This window comes from Pelophylax lessonae (genome assembly GCF_965119305.1).
Source record: "Pelophylax lessonae genome assembly, chromosome: 13".
Classification (NCBI taxonomy): Eukaryota; Metazoa; Chordata; class Amphibia; order Anura; family Ranidae; genus Pelophylax; species Pelophylax lessonae.
In genome coordinates this window covers 134,149,781-134,173,177 of record NC_138780.1, presented here as the reverse complement: position 1 = coordinate 134,173,177, position 23,397 = coordinate 134,149,781, and the positions used below count along the sequence as shown (strand labels likewise).

Below are 23,397 nucleotides of genomic sequence, written 5' to 3'. Positions count from 1 at the left end.
AATATCATCTTTTTTTTATTGGTTGGTATCATGATGCAAACCTCTTGGACTTATTGCTTTTTATTATATAATATTTACAAATTAGGTAATTATGAACACAAGGTCAATTTCCTATCCTTAAATTCGTAAATCAATTATCTCCTTGATTCTGTTGTATGCATGATAACTCTTATCCATGCCTTCACTTCTGTATTCAGCTCTCACTCTCCACTATAATTCATCCCAAAGGATGAGGTCAGGACTCTGTGCAGGCCAGTCAAGTTCCTCCACCCCAAACTCGCTCATCTATGTCTTTATGGACCTTGCTTTGTGCACTGGTCCAAATCATTTGGTGAAGGGGGGATTATGGTGTGGGGTTGTTTTTCAGGTGTTGGGCTTGGCCCCTTAGTTCCAGTAAAGGGAACTCTTAAGGCATCAGCAAACCAAGATATTTTAGACAATTTCATGCTCTCAACTTTGTGGGAACAGTTTGTCCCTTCCTGTTCCAACATGACTGCGCACCAGTGCACAAAGAAAGATCCGTAAATACACGGATGAGCAAGTTTGGGGGGGAGGAACTTGACTGGCCTCAACCCGATAGAACACCTTTGGGATGAATTCGAGCAGAGACTGCGAGCCAGGCCTTCTCTCCAACATCAGTGCCTGACCTCACAAATGCGCTTCTGGGAGAATGGTCAAACATTCCCATAGACACACTCCTAAACCTTGCGGACAGCCTTCCCAGAAGAGTTGAAGCTGTTATAGCTGCAAAGGGTGGGCCAATTCAATATTGAACCCTACGGACTAAGACTAGGTTGCCATATAAGTTCATGTGCGTGTAAAGGCAGGCGTCCCAATACTTTTGGTAATATGGTGTATTATTTAGTTGTTTCCCTGAAGTTGAGAATGTTAATTAAATACTTATTTTAAAAAGTTAATTAATAACTTTATAAAATAGTGAAATGTGTATTATACTTCTAATATATTTTGGACCTTACAATATAACTATATTCGGTGACAGTCCCTACATTCCCCAATCCAGTGCTACCCTGTTTCATGTAGAATTTATGTTTCACAAAAACGTATAAATAAAATTAAAAACAAAATGTGATATGCTTACTGGTGGCATGTTTGGGCTATATATAACTGGCTATCTTTTCACAGGAGGAGAGTGTGCTCAGCCAATTAACTGTTAAAATCATAAAAGCGTCAAACATCCCATGGGCAGACTGGAGTAAGTATACTATATTCTACTTTTAATTTAACTTCTTTAACAACGTACTGAGAAGTGGTTCCCCAATTTTTTTTAATTCTTCCACAAGTCTATAACTTTCAGAGGCATGGGGGAGAAGGGGGCACATAAACAGCAAGTGATTTGAAAATTAAAAAAAAAAAAAATGGGAATAGGTGTATTGTTTTCTAAGGTAATATAAACACTTTGGATCTTACTATTCCTTTATATGTTCTTTTACTGTTCATATAATTGCAACCTATTGTTTAATGCTGTCAGTCATTGCAGGTGGGGCCATAGTGTTTTCTAGGATCCAAGTTGTAATTTAGTTTTATTGGCTGCTAAATGCAAGCTTAGCTTTTGTCACTCTGAAACAAGTAAAGCTAAAGTATATCTATAAATGATATCTTAAATTATTAGACTTGTACTCTGGTGATTGTGGATAGGTTTATTTAATAAAAATGCCATTTTTAGTTTTTTTGAAATGTTGCCAGTTCTTTTAATACACAGATATGTTTTTATACGAGACATATTAGGTCAGGCATGGCAAACTCAGATGAGTTTTCCATGCCACGCCTTTACTTAATTCCAGAAAAAGGTTATGGCACTTCAGAATTTATCATTATAGTAAATTATTCATTTTATCTGTTTTTTCTTGTAGAAGGTAGTTGTATGTGTTTTGTTGAGCCGGGGTATGGCCCTAGGCTGTGTTATGTTTTTTGCAATGAATATTTTCAATAAAAAGAATTAAAAAAAAAAATAATTATTCATTTTATCATATTTAATCCCAGATAAGGTGTCCATAAAACATTTCCTTAAGTATTTAGTTAGTTTGTCTGTACTAGGGTGTCTACACAGTTCACATGCTGGCAGTTCCAAGCAGTTTAATGGCATTATACTCAACTCAACTGCATTAAAGTATAACCAAAGGCAAAACTTTTCTTTTAGTTTTGGATAGAGTGGAGATGAATTAGAAGACCAGTCAGTTTTTATTGCTGTCTGTGTCCCCGTTACGGTGATTCACCCTCTCTATTTTTCCTGTTTACTATTATCAGCATAGGTGTGCGCACAGGGTGTGCCAGGTGTGCCCAGGCACACCCTAATCACCCTGTGCAGCACAGATTCCCCCTACTGCCCTGGCTCCCCTCCCCCTTACCCCAACAGCTCTTCCGGCTTCCCTCCTCTCCTCTCCAACCGGCTGTTGCTGTGGGAATGTTTTAGGATGATTAGGGGAAAGGGGCCGATAAATATATAATTTGCCGGCCCCCTCCCTTTCTGAATGAACATCGGGAGGGATCAGTAGTGTGTGTTTGAGCTTTGGTGTGCACACCCTAATGCATTAGGCGGCGCACACCTATGATTATCAGTGAAAGTAAAAGAAAATCCCAAATTTTGCATTGTCCCCAGAAAAGTAATAGAGGGGAAATCTTTCAATGGGAATATTAGTTCTGGTGACCTGGGGGTCCCCAAGAAATTTCCTTATCCACTTAAAGACCGCCCGCCACAGTTTTTCATCGCCCCTGTCCCACGAAACGCGTTAACAGTATGTTGCTTTCGCGGGACCGCCCATTCACCACAGAGAAAACTGATCAGCGGGTCTGGCTAGCGCAATTGGCCATGGGCGCCCGCGATTGCTCCTCGTGTAGACAGAAGGGTGGTCTACCATTGTAAAACATGGCAGACCAATGTTCTGTCGGTTATGAACACAAGGATCCTGTGTTCCTCTTATTTAGGAACACAGGTCTCTGTGTTCATACAGCAAGCCTATCCCCCCACAGTTAGAAAGCACCCCCTAGGGACACATTTAACCCTTTGATTGGCCCTGGTGTTAACCCCTTTGCTTCCAGTGTCATTAGTACAGTAACAGTGCATATTTTTAGCACTGTAGTAATGTCAATGGTCCCCTAAAAAGAGTAAAAAATGTCAGTTAGGTGTCCGATCTGTCTGCCGCAATGTTGCTAAAAATCGCTGATCGCCGCCATTACTAGTAACAAAAAAATAAAAATAAAATAAAATAAATAAACATGACATAAATCTTTCCCCTAGTTTGTAGACGCGATAACTTTTGCGCAAACCCATCAATATATACTTATTGGGATTTTTTTAAATCAAAAATATGTGATAGAATACAAATTGGCATAAAATGATAAAAAAAAAATGATTTTTAATTTTTTTTATTGGGAATGTAATATAGCAGAAAGTAAAAAATATATATTTTTTTTCCCAGAACGGTCGCTCGTTTTTTGTTTATAGCGCAAAAAATTTAAATCGCAGAGGTGATCAAATACCACCAAAAGTAAGCTCTGGTTGTGGGAAAAAAAGGACACCAATTTTTTTTGGGTACAGCATCGCACGACTGCGCAGTTGTCAGTTAAAATAACACAGTTGCGTATCGCAACAAAATGGCCTGGTCAATAAGGGGGGTAAAACCTTCCAGTCCAGAAGTGATTCATTTTCAGGAATTTTCTGTCACTTCTGTTTGGCTATGGGAGAGAAAGTGAAGGGAAATCTCTGCCATGGGGCACAGATGGCTTAAAAAATAATTTGGCAGGGGTTATAACCCTCCTTGCTATAAAATGAAAAAAAAAAGTTATTCCTATAGTTCTACTTTAAACACTCCTGGACCACTTGCCGCATATATACTGAGGCAGGGCGGCCCAGCTGCGCAAAATCACATACATGTACATAATTTTGTGCAGCAGATTGCAGGGGCACGTGCCCACCAGAGTGCCGCTCTGACTGTGTTTGGACACAGTGGGAGCCAATCAGCGGGTCCAGCGACCGTGATGGCCAGCGGGACCTGCTGATCGTTTGGTGGAATGACAGAACGGCGGTCTGCCTATGTAAACAAGGCAGACCGCCGTTCTGTCACGGAGCAAGAGCGAGATCATGTGTTTCAGCTAAGCTGAAACATAGATCTCTCTTTTCCTTTAGTGCATCCAGTCCCCCTACAGTTAGAAATCACTCCCTAGGAGCACACTCCACCCCTTAATCACCCCTGGTGTTAACCCTTTTCCTTCCAGTGTTATTTATACAGTAACAGTGCATTTTTTTTTAGCACTGATCACTGTATTGGTGTCACTGGTCCCAAAATGTCACTTGTGTCAGATTTGTCCGCCACAATGTTGCAGTCCCGCTAAAAATCCCTGATCGCCACCATTACTTGTAAAAACAATAAAAAATAAATAAAAAGTCCATCAATACATCCCATAGTTTGTAGATGCTATCACTTTTGCGCAAACCAATCAATATACACTAATTCGAATTCTGGAAAAAAAAACAATATTTTTCACTTTCTGCTATATAACATTCCCCAAAAAAAAAAAATTAAAAAAATCTAAATTTTTTAACATTTTAGGCCAATTTTTCTGCTACATTTTTTTGGTAAAAAAAATTGCAATAAGCGTATTTTGATTGGTTTGCGCAAACCTTGTCGCATCTACAAACTACGGGAAAGATTTATGTAATTTTTATTGTTTTTCTTTTTTACTATTAATGGCGGCAATCTGCGACATTGCGGCGGACAGATCGGACCCGTAACTGACATTTTTAACACTTTTGGGAGGACCAGTGACATTACTACAGTAATCAGTGCTAGAAATGTGCACTGTTACTGTAATAATGACACTGGCAGGGAAGGGGTTAAAACTGTGGGTGATCAAGGGGTTAAATGTGAGCCTAGGGGAGTGATTCTAACTGTATGGGGGATGGGCTTGTGAAATGATCTCAGAGACCTGTGATCCTACATAGAAGGATGACAGGAGCTCTGTGATCACTCCAGAGAGAAGAACGGTCAACTGTGTTTACAACAGCTGCCCGTCCTTCTCTCTCAGTGGGGAACGATCGCGGGTGTCAGGCGGCAATTGAAGCCGCCTGCCCCGTGCATTGGAGTCCCTCTAGCTGCAGGCACGCGACCGACGTATACCTACGTCGGTTTGCGCAGGAGGGGCTGCCTGCCGCAGTTTAACTGCGGCGGGCGGTCCTTAAACCGGTTAAAGGAGTTGTAAAGGCAGAAGGTTTTTTTTATCATTGCATTCTATGCTGTGTGTAGCAACCGCCCCAGCACCCTCTAATACTTACCTGAGCCCATCTCTATCCAGTGATGTCCGCAAGTGCCTCGGCCATCCGGGACTCTCTCTCCTGATTGACTGAGACACAGCAGCGGCGAAATTGGATCCCGCTGCTGTCAATCAAAGTCAGTTAGCCAATCAGGAGAAAGAGGGGGCAGGGCCGAATGGCAGCTCCATGTCTGAATGGACACACAGAGCTGCAGCTCAGCTCAGGTGCCCCCATAGCAAGCTGCTTGCTGTGGGGGCACTGGACTGGAGGGAGGGGCCAGGAGCACAGAAGAGGAATCCGAGAAGAGGAGGACCTGGGCTGCTCTGTGCAAAACCAACTGCACAGAGCAGGTAAGTATAACATGTTTGTTATTTAAAAAAAAAAAAAACACTAGACTTTACAATCACTTTAACCGGTTGCCGACTGCTCACAGTATATTTACTGCGGCAGTCAGCCCCGGCCAGGCAGAGTGACGTAGGTCTACGTCGCTCGCCTGTCACTCCTTTTAGAGCCAATAGCGTGCGAGCGCGCGCCCGCCGAGGCGCGCGCCGCCGAGGCTCGTTCACAAAGGAGTGTTGGCGTGTGACCGGCTGACCCGATGTCCGCCGGTCACACTACGATCGCCGGTACAGCGGGAGAAAGACAGAGCGGCTTATGTAAACAAGCCGCCTGTCATTCTCCCCTGTGTAAAAATGCAGATCAGACGGTTCTACTATGTAGAACCGTTGATCTTTGTTTTTACACTAGGAGACCTGTCCCCCTACAGTTAGAATCACGCCCCTAGGACACACTTAACCCCTCCCTGTCCAATACAGTTAACCCCTTCCCTGCCAGTGTCATTTTTGCAGTAACAGTGCATATATATAGCATTGATTACTGCAGTAATGTCACTGGTACCCCCAAAAGTGTCAAAAATGTCAGTCAAGGGTCCGATCTGTCCGCCGCAATGTCGCAGTACCGCAAAAAAAATCGCAGATCGCCGCCATTACTCGTTAAAAAAAACCCCACCAAAAATGACAAATAAATCACAGTCCTATTGGTGTGAACATAAAAACTAAAAATCAACAAATAAATTTCCACATTGTCCAAATAAGGCAGTGCGTGTGAAAAGAAAAAGTCGATTTGATAAAACCACTCCGGTGAACATAAGTACAGTATTTAAAAACGTGTCCAGATAGCTATCAGGTAAGTGCAAACTCACCAGAGATAATGGCTGCCAAGACAGCAGCATGTGCGCCTTTCAACATACATGGAATTACTTCTAAAATTGTGGCAGCATTGTGTCTCCACTGGTATCTTTAAGCATAATCCCACTACAGCCAAATAAAGCTCACCAGGAGCCCAGATGGATTTTCCATAGTATAGTATGTTTTAGTGTAGTATGTTTTATTACAAGTAATATCCAACTAAAAACAGTGTAAAACAGTGGCGACCTGTCAGCACCAAATATCCCACCCGTCACATTTTATCCAATAGGACATTTTCAAGGGGTCGTTATCTAGGACCCCTTGATAACGTCCTATTTGATGAAACGCGTTGGGGTGGGATATTTAATACTGACTTCTTGGCGCTGAGCGATTCCAGGTCACCAGCAGCTATCCATGTGAGTTTTTACCTGTGTTTTACACTGTTTTTACTTTGATATTATTTGAAATAAAACACTATACTATGGAAAATCCACCTGGACTCCTGGTGAGCTTTTTTTATCCTTAGTGGGATTCTGCCTAAAGGTACCAGTGGAGACGCAACACTGCCACAATTCCAAAAGAATTTCCATGTATGTTGAAAGGTGCATATGCTGATGTCACTGCAGCCATTATCTCTGTTTTCACTTTACCTGAAGGTGGCGGATAGCTATCTGGACACGTTTTTGAATACTGCACTTATGTTCATCAGAGTGGTTACATCAAATCTACTTTTTCTTTCCACACTTACGCACTGACTTGTTTAGACATTGTGAGAATGTATTAGTTGGTTTTTAGTTTTTATGTTCAAACCAATAAGACTGTGATTTAATTGTTATGTATTTGGCACTGCACTTTACCTAACAGACCTGTGTATTGTTTAACTCTCAGCCCCCTTTCACACCGAATCCGACTTTGAAATCATATGACTTCACTTGAAATCGCAAAGCCGCAGGTCAGTGCCACTTCAGGTGTGACTAGGCTGACATCTGTGCGATTTCATGCAGAGATGTCTATGCAAGTCGTGCCTGAAATTTCAAAAAAAAGTGCAGGAACCTTTTTTTTGAATCGGCGCGGCACCGCAAAGTCAGTGTTGTACCAATTTGAACAGTTCCATTGCCAACTATAGAATTCGACTTGTCATGCAATTTGGTCCTGTCAAATCGCATGACAAGTCACACTGGTGTGAACCTTTAAACTGTGTGCTTCTTTAAAATTGTCAGTATTTACCCTTTACACTCTGCCCTTTGGTAGGACACCTACCTGCCTGCCTTATCTATGTAAATTGTATGTACTTACACTGCGGTCTTTTGTTGTTTTCAGTGAGCAATGCTGACTGTTACGTGTGTTTGTGGCTCCCAACTGCCACTAATAGTGTGCTAAAGACCGGCACCGTATCAAACAGCAGTTGTCCTGTCTGGAATGAAACCTTTGAGTTTACCATCAGCAATAAAGTCAAGGTAAGTTAAATATACTTCACTGTAGGCCTTTACCTGAAATTATGTAAAGGAATGCCCTTAAATCAATCAGATTTATCTTTTCATGCTTTGGTAAAAGTGTCAGATTTAAAAAAAAATATCTGACTGGTCACCACAGTCAGAAAAATCTTTCCCCTCTCTTTTTATAATTAGAATCTTTAGGAGCTGTAGGCTTCTAGTTATTTATAATAATCATGACCATTGAATTCAAGAAATCATTTTGGTAAAGCATGTTTATAATTTATTGATCATGATAATTTGAGATTTATATTTACAGAACGTGATACATTTGACGCTTCATGATGAGGATGTGATCACCAAGAATGATCTGTTATTTATCGTCGCTTTTGATGTGGGGAATGTCAACATGGGAGAAACTAAGAAAGAGGCTTTTTTTCTGGACCCTAATGTAAGTCTAGTGATCAGGATTTTACCATTATATGTGTACTTCTACACTTCTTCATGTCCTAGATTCTGTGCTGCTTTATATTTACTATGACTATAAGCAGGTGGGTTCAACACTATGCCTTCTTGAAGTTCCTGCTCATGTGTATGTCTGTTAGAGCCAGGGCCGGAACAGGATGGGGTCGGGGGGAGGGGGGATGGAGTTACCAGGAGAGGCAACTGCCCTGGTTGCAGTGTTTTTTTATGTAAATGGGGGGGGGGGGGTGCTGAGAGCTGGTCAGTGCCCCATCCAGCCAGTCTGATGTGGGGGTGCAGTAAAAATGTTGGAGGGGCAGAGTATGGGAGGTCAGCCAGCAGAGCAGTGTACAGAAACAGGATTCAGCAGGGGAGAGGACAGGGATCAGCAGGGCAGTGTGAAGTGGATTAGCAGGCCAGATTATGGGAGGTCAGCAGGTGAGTGTACAGGGGTCAGTAGGGCGGAGAACAGGGGTCAGTAGGGCAGAGGACAGGGGTCAGTAGGGCGGAGAACAGGGGTCAGTAGGGCAGAGGACAGGGGTCAGTAGGGCGGAGAACAGGGGTCAGCAGGGAGGAGGAGGGGCTGTTAACAGGGGAGTGTACAATGGTCAGTATGACAGTGTACAGGGGGTCAGCAGGGCACAGGACATATAATATGTTTCTAAAGGAAGACTTAGCTTTTAAATAGTATGAACATATTAACAATATTCATAACAAGTAATCTGCCTGGCTTTACCATTAAAGTCAAGACAGCATGATAAAATATAAGCAAGACTAGGATTATGAAAGACCTGTGAGGTTCCTTCAGAGCTGTGTGCCATGGCTCAGACTCCCACGCGCATGCACGGGAGTAATGTCATCACGGAACCTGCATTAAACAAACACCCAATCTACCCCAGAGATGACAAAATTATACATTCCCCCGCACTTTACTGAGGAATTCCATATATAGATATTTTTAGAATTACATTGGTCCAGCTTTGACTTCACTACTGCACTCTGACCACAGGAGGGTGCTTTTTCAGGTCAGGCGCCACCCATGCTTTTCATTTTCTTGCTGAATGCAAAGTATTCTCTAATTGGATAAAGTTGGTAGTATGACATTTCTGCCCCACCCCTCCCCTTATCAAATCAGAGAATGCTTTGCATTTATTTAGCAAATCATTCTCTAAATGGCACCCATATCAAGCATCAGACCTCCTATGTTTACAATGCAGCAGGGCAGTGGCTCCACAAGGGAGCCAGATGGTACTGGAGATCGTTGTAGTAGAGATGCCTACTACAGTAATTTCCAACTTCTAGAGCAGCCTTTCTCAACCTTTTCAACATGGAGGAACCATTGAAATAACTTCCTGGTTTGGTTTCAGTGAACCCCCGCTAAAACTTACTGTATCTACAACTCATGATACATTAGTGTGATGGTCATTGGGAAGAGTGCTCCTTACACTTGTGGTCATTGGGAAGAATTACAACCTAAAAAGATCAATGGTGTCATTGGAAACTTATCTGAGAGGTAGAAATTGCTCATTGCTCAAGGAATCCCTAGCAACCTCTGGAAGAACCCTAGAGTTCCATGGAACCCTGGTGGAAAAACCCTGTTCTAGAGGGATCTCTCAGGTATACTATATGCATACTTTGGACCAAGCTGGACCAATTTAACTAACTAATTAAAAATATCTCACCTAGAATTTCTCTTTAAAGCGGAGTTCCACCCTGGAATTTTTTTTTTTTTAAAAATACCTCCGGGACAGTCAGGGCTAGTGCATTCCACAATGGCTAGCCTCTGATCTGTCCCGGGTTGCACTTACCTGTTAGGACAAATACTTACCTTGAAAACGTCTTGTCCAGCGCTGCCATCTCAGATGTGGGCAGCTTGAAGCCAGCGAGATCCTCTTCGGCGTCCTCTTCCGCCTTCTTCGGTCCCACGATGCCCTGCGCCGGCCCCGACGTCACTTCCGGGTCGCGCGCGTCATCCCTCCACAGCTTCTGGGCATGCCCAGAAGCTGTTTAGAAGGGGATGACGCGCGCGCCCCGCAACTGATGTCGGGGCCGGTGCAGGCGCAATGATTCCTGGGAGCTATGACGTTCAGCTCCCAGGAATCATTGCAGAGCCAGGAAGTGACGACGGGCCGCGGCCGAGGAAGGAGGAAGAAGGAAGTAAGGTAAGTATATTTTCTGCGGTACGAGGTAAGTAAAAAAAAAAAAAAAAATGCGATTATCCATTTCTTTTTCAGGTGACCCGGAGTGAGAAGATGGAGGTAAGTATAAAATTAGGGTGGAACTCTACTTTAAGACATGTTATAAAGTGGTAATTTAAAAAAATTCAAAAGTAGTGGTGCTGAGCTCAAGTTGCTCAAGTTGTCAAGCTGTAAAAATGTTCCAATTTTAATATCTTTGGGTGATGGTACAGATTTATGTCACATTGTTTTGAACTGTTTCAATTTGCATTAATATCAAGTGAGTCTATATTTATCGTTGAGTTGGACAAATAATTACTCTATCCATAGACAGTATCAGTAAAGGGTGATCATTAACATAAATAAATATTCTCTTTCCATTCAGGGAGAACAGACATTGGAAGTAGAATTCACTGTGAGGCGAATGTAAGTAAATGTTTAATTTATTTGACAGTTCAGCATGTTTTAATACAAAAACAATATTAAATTTAACAAAAAGTTGTGTTATTTTACATTTTTTTTCAGAAAACCGAGTCGTGAGGAAATTGTGACAAATGGAGTTCTTGTGGTAAGTATAAGTAATAAATGCCGGTGTTTTAGCAGAATTTCAGCTCCTGAGTGGCCTTTTTTTGGCAGCAAAGGCACCTTCATGTTTGAAACAATTTTGGGGTGATGGGGGCAGAATACAATGTTAGTCATCTAAGTCTATATAGTTAGATCCTAAGCATGTGTCCATGTTTTTTGCGATGAACCTGTAGCATCATTGGTGACCAGGGGAAGCAGTGGTAGGGTGAGTGATTAGCATTCACTGTTAAATTTTGCCAATGTTTAAAATTCATAGGGCACTTAATCCAGGTTACAGGGTAAACCAGATTGCATAATCATGTATAGGGTTGATGAGAAGTAAACACTTCCTGCAATGCACAGTCCAGTACCTGTATTGATAATTTCCTTACAAGTACACTTTAAAGAGGAGCAGAACAATTCACAGCAATAAGTTGTTGGTTTTATTTCACTGCTGTGGCTGCTCTAAACGAATGAATGGAGCTGAAAGATGATTGGCTGCCACCGATTATAGCACTTTGAACATCTAAAGTTGGCTATAGATACAGCAATTTTCTTTCCTGCAACCACAGTCAGTGTTGATGGGGATATCCCTCTCGCGGAGCCATTGTGTTCTCCCTGCGGGCACTGATCTCTAAATTAGCCCCTAACAATAATTCATGCAAAATCCGACAGGCTGGTTACATAGTTAAATAGTTAGTGAGGCTGAAAAAACAGTCCATGCGGCTCAACCAATGAAAAACAAAAAACAATAGAGAAAACACAACCATACAATCCCATATACACAATCTTATACCCGCAGTTAATCCAGAGGAAGGCAAAAAACCCCAGCAAAGCATGATCCAATCTGCTACAGCAGGGGAAAAAATTCCTTCCTGATCCCCCGAGAGGCAATTGGAAATTCCCTGGATCAACTTTACCTATAAATATTAGTACCCATTTATATTATGTACAGTATACCTAATAAAGAATCCAGGCCTTTTTTAACCACTTCTGGACCAGAAGATTTTCCCCCTTAATGACCAGGCCTTTTTCTGCGATACGGCACTGCGTTATTTTAATGAACAATTGCACGGTCGTGCGACACTGTACCCAAATAAAATTGATGTCCTTTTTCCCCACAAATAGAGCTTTTTTTTGGTGGTATATGCAGTGGCGTACCTAGAGCATTTGGCACCCGGGGCGGATCCTATATCTGGCACCCCCCCCCCCAACTTTAAAATGTAAAAACACCCACAGAAATTTGTAATGTTTTCAAGAATATTTATTGCACATATTTCACAGCCCCCCATCACAGTGCCCCTTGCCGTCTGCCCCCTCCCCCGTCTCTCTAATCACAGTTCCTCCTTTTGCACTCTCTGCCTCCCCTGCACAGTCCTACCTTCAGCATAAATAGATAGAGACTGCAGACATGGTACAGGAGATGGTCAGAGACTACAGACTTGATACAGGAGATGGTCAGAGACTGCAGACATGATACAGGAGATGGTCAGAGACTGCAGACATGATACAGGAGATGCTCAGAGACTGCAGACATGATACAGTAGATGGTCAGAGACTGCAGACATGATACAGTAGATGGTCAGAGACTGAGGACATAATACAGGAGATGGTCAGAGACTGAGGACATGATACAGGAGATGGTCAGAGACTGAGGACATGATACAGGAGATGGTCAGAGATTGCAGACATGATACAGGAGATGGTCAGAGACTGCGGACATGATACAAGAGATGGTCAGAGACTGCAGACATGATACAGGAGATGGTCAGAGACTGCGAACATGATACAAGAGATGGTCAGAGACTGCAGACATGATACAGGAGATGCTCAGTCAGAGACTGCAGACATGATACAGTATATGGTCAGAGACTGAGGACATGATACAGGAGATGGTCAGAGACTGAGGACATGATACAGGAGATGGTCAGAGACTGAGGACATGATACAGAAGATGCTCAGAGATTGCAGACATGATACAGGAAATGGTCAGAGACTGCAGTCATGATACAGGAGATGGTCAGAGACTGCAGTCATGATACAGGAGATGGTCAGAGACTGCAAATATGATACAGGAGATGGTCAGAGACTGAGGACATGATACAGGAGATGGTCAGAGACTGCAGACATGATACAGGAGATGCTCAGTCAGAGACTGCAGACATGATACAGTATATGGTCAGAGACTGAGGACATGATACATCAGATGGTCAGAGACTGAGGACATGATACAGGAGATGGTCAGAGACTGAGGACATGATACAGAAGATGCTCAGAGATTGCAGACATGATACAGGAAATGGTCAGAGACTGCAGTCATGATACAGGAGATGGTCAGAGACTGCAAACATGATACAGGAGATGGTCAGAGACTGAGGACATGATACAGGAGATGGTCAGAGATTGAGGACATGATACAGGAGATGGTCAGAGACTGAGGACATGATACAGGAGATGGTCAGAGACTGAGGACATGATACAGGAGATGGTCAGAGACTGAGGACATGATACAGAAGATGCTCAGAGATTGCAGACATGATACAGGAAATGGTCAGAGACTGCAGTCATGATACAGGAGATGGTCAGAGACTGCAGTCATGATACAGGAGATGGTCAGAGACTGCAAACATGATACAGGAGATGGTCAGAGACTGAGGACATGATACAGGAGATGGTCAGAGACTGCAGACATGATACAGGAGATGCTCAGTCAGAGACTGCAGACATGATACAGTATATGGTCAGAGACTGAGGACATGATACATCAGATGGTCAGAGACTGAGGACATGATACAGGAGATGGTCAGAGACTGAGGACATGATACAGAAGATGCTCAGAGATTGCAGACATGATACAGGAAATGGTCAGAGACTGCAGTCATGATACAGGAGATGGTCAGAGACTGCAAACATGATACAGGAGATGGTCAGAGACTGAGGACATGATACAGGAGATGGTCAGAGATTGAGGACATGATACAGGAGATGGTCAGAGACTGAGGACATGATACAGAAGATGCTCAGAGACTGCAGACATGATACAGGAGATGGTCAGAGACTGCAGACATGATACAAGAGATGGTCAGAGACTGCAGACATGATACAGGAGATGGTCAGAGACTGAGGACATGATACAGGAGATGGTCAGAGACTGCAGACATGATACAGGAGATGGTCAGAGACTGCAGACATGATACAGTAGATGGTCAGAGACTGCAGACATGATACAGGAGTTGGTCAGAGACTGAGGACATGATAGATGATAGAAGAGCACTAGGGGGGCCGGAGAGCACAGGCGAAGCAGAGAGCACTGGAGGAGCTGAAGGGCACGGTGGGGGGGGGGGGGCTGGAGAAAATTAAGAGGGGGTTTGGAAAGCATTGCAGGGTTGGTTGGAAGGCGCAGGGGGTGGAGAGCACTGGGGGGGGGGGGCAGGGAGCACTTGGGGGCGGGCAGGGAAAACCAGGGAGGTGGAGAGCACTGGGGGTACAGGGAGCACTTGGGGCGTGGGCAGGAAAAACCAGGGGGGTGGAGAGCACTGGGGGGGACAGGTAGCACTTGGGGGGCGGGCAGGGAAAACCAGGGGGGTGGAGAGCACTGGGGGGGACAGGTAGCACTTGGGGGGTGGGCAGGGAAAACCAGGGGGGTGGAGAGCACTGGGGGGGGGGACAGGGAGCACTTGGGGGGTGGGCAGGGAAAACCAGGTGGGTGGAGAGCACGGGGGGGGGACAGGGAGCACTTGGGGGGTGGGCAGGGAAAACCAGGCGGGTGGAGAGCACTGGGGGGGGACAGGGAGCACTTGGGGGGTGGGCAGGGAAAACCAGGCGGGTGGAGAGCACTGGGGGGGGGACAGGGAGCAATTGGGGGGCGGGCAGAGAAAACCAGGGGGGTGGAGAGCACTGAAGGGGACAGGGAGCTAGGGAAAGATGAATTCCTCATATGCAGCTGCCTAATCCCCCTCCTATCCAGCACACACACTTCGGCACTCACCTTCTTCCAGCCGAGGCTGAGGCTCTACCCCTTCTTCCCACCGAGGCCCCGCCCCTTCTCGCGCTGCAGCTCCGCCCCTTATTCCCGCCGCCGTTCCGCCCCCCACCCGCAGCGCTGACTGAAGGAGCTGCCTTCATAGCGATACGGAACACGCCGGGCAGGACACCGGCTGACACCCCCCAGTGCGTGGCACCTGGGGCGGGCTGCCCCCCTGCCCCCCCCTTGGTACGCCACTGGGTATATGATCACCTGTGCGATTTTTGTTTTTTACGCTATAAACAAAAAAAGAGCGACAATTCTGTAAAAAAAAAAAAAAAAACAATATTTTTTACTTTCTGCTATATAACATTCCCAAAAAACTAAAATTTAAAAATGTAATGTTTTCATCATTTTAGGCCAACTTGTACATATTCTTGGTAAAAAAAATCCCAATAAGCGTATTTTAAATTGGTTTGCGCAAAAGGTATCGCGTCTACAAACTAGGGGAAAGATTTAAGTTAATTTCTATTTATTTATTTATTTGGACTAGTAATTGCGGCGATCAGCGATTTTTAGCGGGACTGCGACATTGTGACGGACAGATCAGACCCCTAACTGACTTTTTTGACACTTTTGGGGGGGACCAGTGACATTACTACAGTAATCAGTGCTAAAAATATGCACTGTTAATGTAATAATGACACTGGCAGGGAAGGGGCTAACCCAGGGGTGATCAAAGGGTTAAATGTGAGCCTAGGGGGTGTTTTATAACTGTGGGGGGGATGGGCTTGGGACATCAATAGAGAGACCTGTGTTCCTTATTAGGTGGAACATAGGAGCTCTGCATGGATTCCTGACAGAACAATGGTCTGCTGTGTTGACAACAGCCGACTGCTGTTCTCTCTTCACGGGGAGTGATCGCAGATGCCCGGTGGCAATCACAGCCGCCGGCTCTTGTGGATCGGCTTCTCCGCTGGCGAGTGGGCGGGCGCGCCCTCAGGTTCGCTCCCGCGTACCGCCGTACGGGTATGGCAATTCGCATGAACCTGCCGCTGTACATAGGTGGCGGCTTGTCAGCAAGTAGTTAAAGCAATCTAGTGAGCTGGCCAGAACCACCTCTGGTTGTACCAAAGTTGATCGATGGATCAGTTCGGGGACATTCAGCCTGCCCATACATGATTCAAACCATCTATAGCCAGCTTAAGTCAAATGTGTGAAGACTTTTGTATGTAAAATGAAAATTTGCTGCAATGTTTGTTCTTTTATGTTGCAGTGCAGAGAGATGTCCTGTCTTGAAGTATCTGTTGACAAGCAGAGAATCCCAGAGAATTTACTTGGTGAGTTGCTAAAAAAATGTAGGGGTTTTTTTTCAGTGGGAATGTGGTGGTACACAGTTCTGGCACCTCCAGCACTGAATGTACTGGCACGGGGTTCTGGAGGGTTCATTGATGCTGGCTGCTGGGGGATCTGTTGTTGTTGGGGCTGTGGTGTTGGTGATGGGTGGGGGACAACTGTTGCAGGAGAAAGGGGTTTATTGTTACTGGCTGCTGGGGGATCTATTGTTTCTGGAGGGATCTACAGTTGAGGAAGGAGTGTCTATTGATGTTGGCTGCTGGGGGATATATTGTTGATGGCGTGGGTCAATCATTGCTGGGGGTCCTTTTTTGCTGTAGACAGGGGGGTTTTGTTGCTGGGAAGGGGTTTATTGTTGCTGGGGGGAAATCTATTGCTATCATTACCAAATTCCATACAAATTATCACCATAAAATGATACTTGGTTCTATATTCTCTCAAAAGGGGCGGTCCTGGGGAGAGACAGGTAGGGAGGTGGGGGCAAGAGATGGTGTGCAGAGGTGGGTAGGGGGTGGAGACAACGGGTAACTTGGGGAGATGGGGTGGGATAGTGGAGTACCTGCTCCTATTTGCTCAGAAAAATGCCCTGATAAAACACATACAATGGTACTTGTTTTCTCTTCTATAACGTATTCAACAACTCATACAACAGGGCACATGATGATAAAGCCCAAGTAAATCATTTTTTTTTTTTTTAAGGTTGTTGTGCATGTTATTTTGTGCGCTGATTTAGTTTAGTAGCTTTGAGATTCATGGTGTTACCTGCTGGATTCTGTACAGGGAAAAAACACACAGATGACATATCCATTCATCAGATTTAGAAAAAATGACATAACCGTTCCTCAGATTTAGGAAAAATAAATAAAAAATCCTTGCACGCATAAGAAAATCCACATGGGCCCTTTCACACCACAAAAACGCACTCCAGATCTGTTCTGGATGGGTTTTGGTATGCGTGTCTTAGATGCGTTCCAGTACGTTTTTGATGCATTTCTAGATGCATTCCAGATGCTTTTTACGTCTTTGTTCCTGTTTTTTTTTCACTGTACTGGGGTCCAGTGTGTTTTTGATGCCTTCCAGTGCATTCTGGTGCGTGTTTGATGCCTTTTCCAGTACAGTCCAGTGCAGGAAAAATGCAGCATGTTCTCCTTTTTTTGTCTGGAACTGCAATGCCCTGGAACTGACCGCACTGGTGTGAACTATGCCAATGGAAACCATATAACCTACTTTCCATGCGTTTTTGATGCATAAAAAAAAAAAAAAAATTCACTCAGTGGACTGCATGTGGTGTGAACTGGCTTTTCGGGTTTTCAGCTTTAGAAGATGTAAATATAAAGCTATATTTGACAGAAAAACTTTCTCTACACCAATTTGAATTCAGATTTTTATGTTTACATTGGAATGTAGTTTTTAAAAAGCAATGCATAATGTAAGACTTTAAAAAATTTCAGAAAATATTATTTTTTTTTTATTATGCGTGTAGGTGGCCATCTTTCTTTATCAGTGGAGGATTCTTGTGAAAGGAAATACAGAGTGGAACTGCGGTCTGCGGCAGGCAGTGATCACACATATAAATGCAAATTTCATTGTATCAGGAAGTGGGACCCTCAACTTACAGCTAAGTTAGAGGTAAGGCAAAATATTAGGTAACATTCCACAGACAATCTTTTGGTATAGTTTGTGTTTGTTTTTATCTATGGGCTCTTTCACACGGCCGCTCCGATTTTTTATTCCGCTTAGGCACTTTTTTTTTTTTTTTTCACGGACACGGATGACACTTGTGTCATCCGCTCCGTATGTCTGCATATCATCCCATCCGTTTGCGGATGATATACGGACATAATGTATGTCTATGGGGATTGCGGATATCAGCGGATGACACCGCTGACATCCGATTTTGCATCCGTTCCGTTTTTTAAACGGAAGAAAAATAGGATTCTGTTCCGTTCCAAGAAACGGAACAGAACTGAAAGGACGAAAATCGGATGTCAGCAAGTGGTCATCCGCTGACATCCTCAATCCCATTGCCATGCATTATGTCCGTTTTTCATCCGCAAAAAAATGGGATGAAATACGGACATATGGAGCGCCCGTGTGATAGGGCCCTAAGGGTCAGAATAGTAACTTTTTTATTAATCACATTAGGCTCAGTTCACACTGATGCAAAATAGGATTAGACTTGTGAGACCCCAAGCCGGATGACATGTGAAATTCAATGTTTTCCTATGAGAGCTGTCTTAGCTGATTCTACTCAAGTCTTTAGAATAAGTTCCTGCACTGCTTTGCTCTGACTTTGATGTGACTTTTTACACTCTGTGACATTGAAGTCATAGCCGAGTCGGACTCCAAAGTTGCACTGAAATTTGCGTGACTTTGGAGTTGGGCTAGTGTGAACCGAGCCTTAGAAAAAGAAGAATTAAAGGAATACTCATTACAAATATTTTAAAGAGGATAGTAAATATGCATTTGTAAGCTAACACCGATTGCTGAATAAACCCAACTATACAGAAACGTACTCTTGCATTATGATTCTATTTAATTGCATTTAACTTAAAGCCAAACTCCAGGCAACCAGCTACATATATGGTTAAAAAATATAAAGAGGAGCTGTTTTACCCACCAAGGTATTTTTAAATTTGGCTATCCAGTCATGAGATTAACACAGCCCTAATAGACAGCCACCATTCCTGTGACTAGATGATGAAGTAGCAGGAGCAGCAGCAGACTAATGGGGTCATCCCTCACTCTGAAATCCAGTTTAAGGACTTGCTGGCCGACTTTTACTAACAAAACAGAAAAAGTTCAGATAGTAAATCAGTTGCCCATGCAGGGGTTTCCACCATCATCAGGAACATAAATGAGGTTCAGCTTTGTGGCTCTCTCTAGTAGTGCCACTTGCTCAGACCTTTGTCTTGGTCTTCCAGACCATGTAACATAGCACCTCAGTGCTCTCATACAAATTCTAGACCTGCTCTGTCACCAACTGCACCTACACTGTGCAGACATACACTATTTGGCTGTCCTGTGCACTGCAGCCTCTCTAAATCCTGGGGAAGGATTGGGGTCCTCCTGACTCCTATGTAGAGAGCTCGTGTCTCTCGGGTGGACCCCTGAACTAATGTCAGGGCCTATATTATATGTAAAGACTGAACACCTGTATACTCAGCCCGCTGGTTTCTGGCAAGACTTGGACACAGGATTGGAGACTCCTTCCCTTCCAAAGCACTTCCATGAGCTCCAAACAATTCACGTGAATATTTTATGTTTTTTCATACCCCCCCATTCTAATAATGCTATTGAAAGGTGCACATAGGACGCCATTGTGTGTACATGTTGGATTAGGATGCTCCTTTGTTTTGTGGACTTTGCACACTTATTTAAGACCTAAAGTAATATATTGACATTAAACAGCAGACGTGCACATTCTCATATTACTGGATCATTCTGCATTCTCATGGAAATGTTCCCCCTGTCTTGGTTTAAACCAGTAGAGAGTAGGCAAAGCAATATATAATTTAGTATTTGAGGCTCTTTTAATTTCTTTGAACCATCCTGTTGTTTAATCCATTAGCATTGTAATGATTATGTTATCGGATATAGGGCGTAGACGATCAGTGTCTTCAAGTGGTTCCAGTGAAGGCCCTTCCTGTGGGCCAGGAACAGAAGATCCACCTATGTACATTACAAGTAAGTGCCTACTTCTGTAATCTGTTCTACTAAAAGTACTTGTGAGGAAGACCAGGGAATTGGTAAAATACTTTGCATGCCTTTACCAGTGTACTTTAAATGAAAACTCAGAAGTCAAGTTAAGTAAGCTTATCTCCAAATACTTTTAGCATCAGATGTAAGTGTTTGAAATTTTTAAACCCTTCTGTCATAGAGTATATGCCTAGAGGTGAAGCACATGCCAAAATTCCAAGTGAACAGTCAGTGAAATGTGGCATTTGCTGGTTATGATCTTACATCTAAAAGCTCTATATAATACTGTGATTGGTGGAAATGGTTACCTAACAGGGCCAGGACAAGGGGTGGGTAGGCGGAACAGATGCCCTAGGCACAGCAGAGCAAAGGGGCGGAGATTGGACATAGAGTAGTAAACCCATTCTATGGCATGCTTTAACCGCGGGGAAGGGGGCATAGTTCTGCATCTTCGTCCTGTCCCGGTACTGTTACCTAAAACTAACATTGGTTATAACACAGAGAGATAAACAATGTAACATTGTTAAAATCATTTTTAAAAGCAGTAAGCCATCCCTAATAAAAGAAGACTTCATTTTTTTTAAACAGGCAACTTTTTACAGTACCAAATACTGTATCCTAAGATTACTGTTATAAAAAAAAAAGACTTACTGTAAATGCATACAGTTGTTTTGTATAATTGTTGTCATTTTGCTTTGTTTCTCTATAATTCTTTAAGCAAGTGCCTAAGACATACCAAAGTGTTTTCTCAAGTACCATTAAGAATCATTTTGCTAGGTATACTTCTTTTGCATGCCTTGCGTGCTATTGCAGCATGATTAATATATAATTTATATGATTTGCTTGAGCAAGAGTTGAGCAAAGCTTATCTAGTTAATAAAAAGCAAGATTTTGCTTTGCTCCTAGTTAAGCTTTTCTAAACCAGTAATACTTTTTACAAATTTACTCCTAATGTGGTTAATCACAGTTTGTCAATTTGTGTAAAATATAAAACGTGCTCCTCTTTCCATAAATGAAGTGCTCCACCGCGTGAAATACAAAAGATACTGCGCTCACCAGAGTCCCCTGGTCCCAGGGACCACTATCGCATTACATGGATATAATCCCCAAAATAAACAGAGGTTCTTCCGCTGCAACCGCTATTCACCTTAGCATAGATCTTCCCCTCAGACAGCAGATGATGTAAATCATAGAAGCAAAGAAACAGGTGATCGTGCAACACCGTTTTTTTTACCATTTCAATAAAATAATAGCTCTACAGTAATCTGCTTACATAAAAAATTCCTAGACGGGCACCAGTTCGAATAGCCTGCGCTGTAACCCTCAGCACTATAGCCAGGTTCAATCTCACTGCTTACTTTGGTATCTCGGCCCACCTGCGTTCCACAGAGATGCAGGAAGTGACGTCAATGGTTCTCCACAAGCTTCAAAGCAGCAACCAGATCTCGATGCATTTCGCCATAAGGAATCATCAGGAATTCCGGTTGCCGCCATAATCCCTGAGATCTAAATTGCTAATGTTCACATCTAGTGTTGAGCGAACACGGACTGTATTATTCGTGTTCGTACCGAATAATTGGATTTTTTGTACCCGAACACGGACACGGACACTTTACTGTATGTTCGGGTAAAAATCCGTGTTCGGTCGTTTTATTTCCGGGTTTTGCATGCTTTGGCGCTCTTTTCATGGCGGCCTTTCAACAGCCAATCAACAATCGTTTAACTGGTGTGCCTTAAGCCATCCCAGCCATGCCTGCAAATGTCTCAGTAGCTGTGATTGGCCGTCTGAAGCATGTGACCAAGTCTTTATAAGTTCGAGGCAGCCGCAGCGGCGTCATTATGCTGCTTAGATTCAGGGACAGAGCACACATCAACGTGCTGGCTGCTGATTAGGGAAAGATAGGCAGGAAAAAACCATTTGTGTCCGGATAGAATTGAGGGACAGGTCGGAGTGTTTAGGCAGGGCGAGTTGTAGGCATTTTAGGGATAGAGTCTGCTGAATTATATAGGGTCAGTGTCTTCTACAAACTACAATCGATATTGCTGTGTGGGGGGTGGGGTGAATCTGCACTCAATCCTGATCTACGATCTCTTCTCAATCCTGTTAGGGACAGAGTCTGCTGAATTTTAGGGAAACTGTGTTCTACAAACTACAATCGATATTGCTGTGTGGGGGGTGGGGTGAATCTGCACTCAATCCTGATCTACGATCTCTTCTCAATCCTGTTAGGGACAGAGTCTGCTGAATTTTAGGGAAACTGTGTTCTACAAACTACAATCGATATTGCTGTGTGGGGGGTGGGGTGAATCTGCACTCAATCCTGATCTACGATCTCTTCTCAATCCTGTTAGGGACAGAGTCTGCTGAATTTTAGGGAAACTGTGTTCTACAAACTACAATCGATATTGCTGTGTGGTGTGGGATTGGAGATAGGCAGGTGTCAGTGATCCACATCCATTTTTCTGTGTGTGAGCTGCAGTGAACACAATCTTTTTGGGCTGCAGTGAACACAATCTTTTTGGGCTGCAGTGAACACAATCTTTTTGGGCTGCAGTGAACACAATCTTTTTGGGCTGCAGTGAACACAATCTTTTTGGGGTGCAGTGAACAAAATCTTTTTGGGGTGCAGTGAACACAATCCTTTTTGGTGTGCAGTGAACACAATCTTTGTGGGGTGCAGTGAACAAAATCCTTTGTGGGGTGCAGTGAACACAATCTTTTTGGGGTGCAGTGAACAAAATCCTTTTTGGGGTGCAGTGAACAACATCCTTTTTGGGGTGCAGTGAACACAATCTTTTTGGGGTGCAGTGAACAAAATCCTTTGTGGGGTGCAGTGAACACAATCTTTTTGGGGTGCAGTGAACACAATCTTTTTGGGGTGGAGTGAACAACATCCTTTTTGGGGTGCAGTGAACAAAATCCTTTTTGGGGTGCAGTGAACAAAATCATTTTTGGGGTGCAGTGAACACAATCTTTTTGGGGTGCAGTGAACACAATCTTTTTGGGGTGGAGTGAACAACATCCTTTTTGGGGTGCAGTGAACAACATCCTTTTTGGGGTGCAGTGAACACAATCTTTTTGGGGTGCAGTGAACACAATCTTTGTGGGGTACAGTGAACAGAATCTTTGTGGGGTGCAGTGAACACAATCTTTGGGGGGTACAGTGAACACAATCTTTGTGAGGTGCAGTGAACACAATCTTTGTGGGGTGCAGTGAACACAATCATTGTGGGGTGCAGTGAACTCAATCTTTGTGGGGTACAGTGAACACAATCTCATACTGAA

The 23,397-nt window shown here is 43.5% G+C and overlaps 1 protein-coding gene across 3 annotated transcripts in view; it reads left to right on the top strand.

Annotated features, from left to right (window-relative positions):
• The first annotated feature begins 1,133 nt into the window (after positions 1-1,133).
• Positions 1,134-23,397, top strand: part of LOC309569405 (cytosolic phospholipase A2 delta-like) — a 102,540-nt gene continuing 80,276 nt past the window's right edge. For all 3 annotated transcript variants that reach the window (XM_082275224.1, XM_082275222.1, XM_082275223.1), the window contains exons 1-8: positions 1,134-1,213; positions 7,777-7,913; positions 8,209-8,340; positions 10,914-10,954; positions 11,054-11,096; positions 16,333-16,396; positions 17,896-18,041; positions 20,013-20,099. In XM_082275224.1, the coding sequence (XP_082131350.1) occupies position 1,213; positions 7,777-7,913; positions 8,209-8,340; positions 10,914-10,954; positions 11,054-11,096; positions 16,333-16,396; positions 17,896-18,041; positions 20,013-20,099 (651 nt within the window). In that variant the 5' untranslated portion in view covers positions 1,134-1,212. The remainder of the gene's footprint in view (positions 1,214-7,776; positions 7,914-8,208; positions 8,341-10,913; positions 10,955-11,053; positions 11,097-16,332; positions 16,397-17,895; positions 18,042-20,012; positions 20,100-23,397) is intronic.